The sequence below is a fragment of the Periplaneta americana genome, unplaced genomic scaffold, assembly GCF_040183065.1.
Source record: "Periplaneta americana isolate PAMFEO1 unplaced genomic scaffold, P.americana_PAMFEO1_priV1 scaffold_85, whole genome shotgun sequence".
NCBI lineage: Eukaryota > Metazoa > Arthropoda > Insecta > Blattodea > Blattidae > Periplaneta > Periplaneta americana.
Genome location: NW_027185566.1, coordinates 728,652 through 736,176, shown reverse-complemented (window position 1 = coordinate 736,176; position 7,525 = coordinate 728,652). Strand labels below are relative to the sequence as shown.

At 35.3% G+C, this 7,525-nt stretch overlaps 1 protein-coding gene across 1 annotated transcript; it reads right to left on the bottom strand.

The window, feature by feature from the left end:
* Positions 1 to 5,272: 5,272 nt before the first annotated feature.
* On the bottom strand, positions 5,273 to 6,919 carry LOC138694252 (chaperonin GroEL-like). The gene has a single exon (XM_069817783.1). It carries the CDS (start codon positions 6,917 to 6,919, stop codon positions 5,273 to 5,275), a length of 1,647 nt encoding a protein of 548 aa, XP_069673884.1.
* Positions 6,920 to 7,525: the final 606 nt, after the last annotated feature.

Sequence of the window (7,525 nt, the reverse complement as noted above, 5' to 3'; positions counted from 1 at the left end):
CCAAAGAATATTGAGAAAAGATGTCTCGCATAAGAGAGCGTGCCAATACTGGGATAATAGGCGTAGTATGAAAAATATTCTTTTCTATAAGGAACTGATCAAAGTCTTTCCAAATATAATAGATATCTCTGGCTTGTTTTGGGAACTGTTTTTGATAAGATTTAAAATAACTCAGAGCAAGAATAGCAGAATCATACTCTATTCTTTCTTTTGCGGAAACTTTGGCGTAATTAAGTAGCAACATATCCGTAGCTTGAGTAAAATCTTTTTCTGTAATAAGAGGTTCTATATATTTATACATACCACTCCTTTTGATTTAAATCAAGCATAATAAATTTAAGGCTGTAAGTGCTTTATACAAAATAATTTTTATCTTTGAGAATTTTATAGCTATATTAACTTGGTATTTTTATTGAGCTGGTTTTAAGGAGGCGAAATGGATAAAATCCTATTAGGGGTTTTAATTTTTCTTGTTTCTTGTTCTCAGTCCGAGACAGATGTTCTTAATATTGCAGGTTCCGATACCATTTTAGAGCTCGTGCAGTCCCAAGCGGAGGCATTTTATGCAACAACAGGTATCCCCGTTAACGTTACAGGAGGTGGTTCTGGAGTTGGAATCAACTCAGTTCTAGGTGGCGTTGTGGATATTGCCAATAGTTCTAGAGAGCTTTCTTTAAAAGAACAAAAACCAGAGTTGGTACAAATACCTATTGCAGAAGATTTAATTTCTGTTGTAGTTCATAAAGATAATCCTATTCGTAATTTGAGTAAAGAATCTTTGAAAAAAATATATACTGGAAAAATTACTAACTGGAAAGAACTAGGTTGGAAAGATTCAAAAATTTCTCTTTATGGAAGGCAAAGTAGTTCAGGAACTTATCAGTATTTCCAAAAGATGATTTTAAATAAAGCGGATTTTTCTGTGGCGGTCAAAGAGATGACTGGAAATGCACAGATGATTAGATCTTTAGAAGTAGATCCAGCAGGAATAGCTTATGTGGCTTATGGATACTATTTTAATAAGGAAGATCTTTTAAATTTAGTGGCGGTCAACGGAGTAAAACCATCTCTAAAGGGGGATATTCATAATTATCTTTTGGCACGGGGTGTTTATGAGGTTTACAATATGCGTAGCTTAAAGCTAACAAAGATAAAAAAATGGTTTTCATATATTTTGGGTCCAAAAGGCAAACAAATTGTTTTAAAGATGGGGTTTTTACCGTTAACAGCCTCTGCTGAAATGGAAATGAAAAAGAAGATAGGTATTGTTGAGAATGAAAAAAATCAGAAAATTTAAACAGCGAGATGCAGAATCTTATGAATTTCAGGATAACTTAGTTCATTGGTTTTTTAGGATTAGTGGTGTTATTGTCTTGGTAATTCTACTTTTGATTTTTGCTTATTTGTTGAAAAATTCTTTTAATTTTTTATTTCATGTCAGTGCCAAAGACTTTATTTTTAGTTCTCGTTGGTTTCCTACTAGTTTTGTTAAACCAGAGTATGGAATTTTAGCTATGTTGGTGAGTACTATTTTTGTTACTTTTGGGGCGACTCTTTTTTCTGGTTTTATTGGTATTGTGGGAGCTATTTTTCTTTCGGAATATTTTTCAGGAAGAGTTAGAAATATAGTGCGTTATTTTGTTGAAATTTTCTCTGCTATTCCGTCTGTGGTTATTGGTTTGATTGGGGTAACGGTTATTGCTCCTTGTTTTAAGGAACTATTTGGTTGGGAGAATATGTTTAACGGTTATATGGCATCTTTTTTGGTAGGGATGATGGCTCTCCCCACCGTTATGAGTGTGGCTTTGGATGCCTTAGAGAGGGTTCCTAGAACCATGAAAATTGCCTCTATGGGTTTGGGAGCAAGTAAATGGGAAACTATTTATAAGGTGATTTTACCCAGTGTTAAATCAGGACTCTTTACTGCATTAATGTTGGGTATGGGTAGAGCTGTGGGAGAAACTATGATTGTTTTGATGATTGGAGGCAATAGTCTAGAAGTTCCAAAATCTTTTGGGGATCCAGTGAGAACATTGACGGCTAATATTGCTATTGAGATGGGAGAAGTTTCTCAATTTTCTTTGCATTATAGTGCTTTGTTTACTTTGGGTTTGGTTCTTTTTATTTTTACTTTTCTGATCAATTTTTTGGTGGATAAGGTGACTGGTAAGAAAGGGGCATTATGAAATCTAAACAATTCTGGCAACAAGATGCTCGATTTACTCGTTTTAAAACTTGGAAAGAAAGACTATATATCGGTATTCTTTTTTGTTTTTTTCTGTGCTTTGCTTTAGCGGTTCTATTTTTTTTGGGGGTGATCCTCTATAAGGGAGGGAAGAGTCTTTCTTGGGAGTTTATGACATCTTCTCCTAAAAATAACATGACTGAAGGAGGGATTTTCCCCGCTATTGTGGGAACGCTCATGATTACAGCAGTTTCTGGTATGGTGAGTATTGTTTTGGGTATTATGGCGGGTATATATTTAGCCGAGTATGCTAAAAAAGGTCGTTTAAGAAGTTGGATTTGGCTTGCGGTAAAAAACTTAGCAGGAGTTCCTTCTGTGATATATGGTTTATTTGGGGTGGCCTTATTTATTGAAACACTTTCTATGCATAAGTCTATTTTAACGGCGGGTCTTACTTTGGGCAATTTGGCACTACCCGTTGTTATTACTGCTACTGTGGAGGCTATACGGTCCGTACCTTTTGTTTCTCGTCAAGCTTCTTTGGGTTTAGGAGCGAGCCACTGGCAAACACTTTACAAAATTATTTTACCTACGGCGTTTCCTGGTATACTTACGGGTATTATGCTTTCGTTAACTAGATCTATAGGAGAGACTGCACCTATTTTATTTACAGGAGTGGCTTATTATATTGCTCATCCTACCTATTCTTTATCTAGTTCTTTTATGGCTTTACCCTATCATATTTTTGCATTGGCAACGCAAAACTCTATGGAAGCACAAGCAACACAAGCGGCTTATGGAAGTTCTTTAGTTTTAGTATTGTTGGTAGTTTTACTGAGTATGGTCACATTGATTATGAGATCTCGTATGAGAAAAGACAGGAGTTAATAAATGAAAAAAAATATTGTCATTAGTTCTTCAGATTTAAATATGTATTATCAAAATGACAAAGAAAAAACACATGTTCTCAAAAATGTCTCTATTGGTATTCCTGAAAATTCTGTGAGTGCCCTCATTGGACCTTCAGGATCAGGGAAATCTACCTTTTTGCGTTGTGTCAATAGAATGAACGACCTATATCCTAATGTTAGTATTACAGGTTCTTTAAAAGTCTATGATGAGGAAGTTTACTCTAAGAGTATGAATGTTATTAGTTTACGGAGACAAGTGGGAATGGTCTTTCAAACTCCTAGTTCTTTTCCTTTTTCTATTTATGATAATGTTGCCTATGGTCCTAGAATATGGGGTATTAAAGACAAATCTACACTAGATGAGCTTGTAGAAAAAAGTTTAACGGCAGCGGCTTTATGGGGAGAAGTGAAAGATAAGTTGAAAATTAGTGCAACTTCTCTTTCAGGTGGACAACAACAAAGACTTTCCATTGCAAGAACATTGGCTGTAGAACCTAAAATACTTCTTATGGACGAACCCACTTCCGCTTTAGATCCCATTTCTACAAAGAAAATAGAAGAACTTGTGCTTTCTTTGAAAGAAAAATATACCATTGTTATTGTTACCCACAATATGCAACAGGCGACTCGAATATCCGATTATACTGCCTTTTTTTATATGGGAAAAATTGTAGAATATGGTTCTACCGATATTATCTTTACAACACCTAGAGATATATTAACACAAGATTATATCACAGGAAGATTTGGGTAGGGGGGGATTTATGTTACGTTTGGATACTTTGTTAAGAGAGCTAGATAAGAAACTGCTTTTTATGTTAGGGTTGACAGAGGAGATTATGAATAGTGCTATGAACTATTATTTTGAACATCAAGAGAGTGTTTATAAATCCGTGAATAGTTTGGAAGACACGATCAACGAATACGAGAATATGATTGACGAACAGGCTATTCGTATTTTTGCTTTGGAACATCCTGTTGCTTTTGATTTAAGAAAAGTTGTGATGAGTATCAAGATGAATACGGACCTAGAAAGGTTAGGAGATATTGCCTATAATATTGCGTCTCGTGCTCATGTTACTGTTCAAAATGGATTTTATGGAGTGGATCCATCCGTTACAAGAAATCCTTTACTTGTAGAAAATCACAATATTTTTCAAGAAATGCTCCAAATGATTAAAGAGTCTTTGGATAAAGAAGATATGGACATTGCCAGACAAGTTTTAACTTTGGATGCAAAAATAGATGAAAACAACAGTACTCTTTTTAGACAAGTTTTACAGCATTGTATGAGCGAACCTCAACATGTAAACTTTTTTATCAATCAAGTCACCATTTCCAAAAATCTGGAAAGAGCAGGGGATCACTGTACCAACTTAGCACAAGATCTTATTTATGTTTTTTCTGGGGTGAATATCCGTCATAAAGAGTGGCAAACGGATAAAGATTAAAAAAATAAGGGACAAGACTAATCTTATCCCTTGGCGAAATGTGGTATTGGGAGGGGAACCACATTCACTGATATTATTCTCGGCATAGGAGTGAAAAAATTAAAGTTTTTTCAAAATTTTTTTTATATCTTCTCCTGAAAAACCTCGTCGATAGAGGTAGGCTTGAATTTTTTCGCGTTTTTTATGAGGATCTTCATATTTTTCAAAACGATAAAGTTGATTTTGTAAAAGCTTCCAACCGTCTTCTTCAAAAGAATTTTCTTTTTGATACTCTGAAAGAATTTGATGAATGATTTCCGAGTCCACATGTTTTTCTTTTAATTTTTGTTGAATAGTATAAGCACCGACAGGTCTATCAGACTGCGTTCCTTCTAAAAGAAATAGTGCAAATACCTTGTCATCCAGCCATTTTTGGGAGAGGAAATAATCAATACTTTTTTTAATTTCTAGGGGTAAAAAGCCTAATTTTTGTAATTTTTTTTCGCATTCCCATACAGAACGTGGTCTTACTTGCAAAAAACGAAATAATACGGTATGAAGCTCTTTTATAGAGACATCTTGAAGTAATAAAAATGGCTGTTCGGAATATTTAGGATTTTTTTTGCAATAACTCAAACTCAAACTCAAAGAGAGCTCTCCTTCTGGAAAGGAGAGGATCTCTCTTTTTGTGTTTTGGTAAGAAGCAGAATTTCTTTCGTACATTGTAAAATTTTTATGTTGTACGATTAATACATTCCACCCATACCGCCCATTCCACCCATGCCGCCTGGCATAGCTGGAGCAGCAGATTCTTCTTGGGGTTTATCTACCACAGCACATTCTGTAGTTAAAAATAAGGCAGCAATACTGGCTGAATTTTCAATAGCGACTCTTTCTACCTTAGCAGGATCAATAATTCCTCGTTCCAACATGTTGACCCATTCGTTATTTTGAGCATCATAACCAATATTTTCTTTTTCTTGTTTAGCTCTTTCTGCAATAACGGCACCGTCAAAACCTGCATTTTCGGCTATCTGTCTGATAGGAGCTTCTAGAGCTTTTCTGACAATGGAAACACCAATTTTTTGATCTCCAGTCAAACTAGCTTCCAATGCTTCTAACTCTTTAGCAACACGTACGGTAGTTACACCACCACCAGGAACGATCCCCTCTTCTACAGCAGCTTTAGTGGCAGCTAAAGCATCTTCTACACGAGCTTTCTTTTCTTTCATTTCTACTTCGGTAGCGGCACCGATTTTAATAACAGCTACACCACCAGCCATTTTTGCCAGTCTTTCTTGGAGTTTCTCTTTATCGTAAGCAGAAGTAGAATCCTCCATTAATTTTTTGATTTGATTAATACGAGCTTGGATTTCGGTTTCTTGTCCTTGTCCTTCTACAATAGTAGTGTTGTCTTTATTAATAGAGATTTTTTTGGCTTTTCCTAGATCTTCTACGGTTGTTTTTTCTAGTTCCAAACCGAGTTCTTCTGTGATAACTTTTCCGCCTGTCATAATGGCAATGTCTTCCAACATAGCTTTTCTTCTATCTCCAAAACCAGGGGCTTTAACAGCAACAGTATTCAGGGTTCCTCTGATTTTATTAAGAACGAGAGTAGCCAAAGCTTCTCCTTCAATATCTTCAGCAATAATTAACAATGGTTTTCTTGTTTGGGCAATACCTTCCAGTATTGGGAGAAGATCTTTCATAGAAGAGATTTTTTTATCTGTAATTAAAATGAAAGCATCATCTAAGTTGGCAGTCATGTTGTCTGTGTTGGTTACCATATAAGGTGAAACATATCCTCTGTCAAACTGTAAACCTAAAACCAAATCCAAAGTAGTTTCGGTGGAGGTAGCTTCTTCTGGAGTAATGACTCCTTCGTTTCCTACTTCTTTCATAGCCTTAGCAATAAGTTCTCCAATAAAAGAGTCATTGTTGGCAGAAATAGTGGCTACCTGAGCAATACTTTTATTATCTCCCACTGGACGAGAGATTTTTTTGATGGCTTCTACAGATTGAGCTACTGCTTTTTCCATACCCCTTTTAATGTCCATAGGATTAGCACCAGCGGCAACTACCTTAAGCCCGTGTTTGATCATATTATAAGCCAAAACAGTGGCTGTTGTTGTTCCATCTCCAGCAGAATCGTTTGTTTTGGTAGCGACTTCTTTAATTAAGCTAGCCCCCATATTTTCAAAAGGGTCTTCTAATTCTATTTCCTTAGCAATGGTAACGCCATCGTTAGTAATATTAGGAGCCCCAAATTTTTTTTCCAAAACCACATTACGACCTTTTGGACCAAGTGTTACCTTTACGGCATGGGCTAGTTTTTCCACACCCGTAAAAAGTTTTTGGCGACTTTCCTCATCAAATGATAACAATTTCGGCATAAAACCTCCTCAAATAGTTTTTTTTATTTGCCCAATAAATATAAACAATTTTCAGTAAAAAGTCTAGAGGGCTTTTTTAATCTCGAGTACTGTCAAAATTTGATCGATGGAAATAGTGGAAACGAGAATATTTTGTGGGTTTTGTACTAAAAGTAAAGAACAATGATGAGTTTGCATTGTTTTCAGTACTTGGTCTATTTCTGCCTGTTCCGAAACAATAGGAGGAGGAGCAATAAAAAAAGTTTCCACCAGTATGTGGGAAAAACTTTTTTGTGAGGCTTGAGCTTGGAGTATCATAGAAGGTAAAATATATAACGGGAGATAACCTAATAATTGATTATTTTCTTTAACAATAATGGGGGTGAAAGTATTTACCTTATTTTTTAATATTACTAGAATGTCTTGTAAAGAAGTATTAGGGCTGATGGTAATAAAATTGTAGGGTTCAATAAATTGACTAATAACATTTGGGTTCATAATTATCCTTTGAGATTTTTTTGTACAGTTTCTATAGCTTTTGCCAGTTGAGAATCAAAATTCCACTCTACAGTGTAGAGTTGACCCTGAACTATATTTTTTTGTTCTTGAATAATTCTGCGAAGTAAG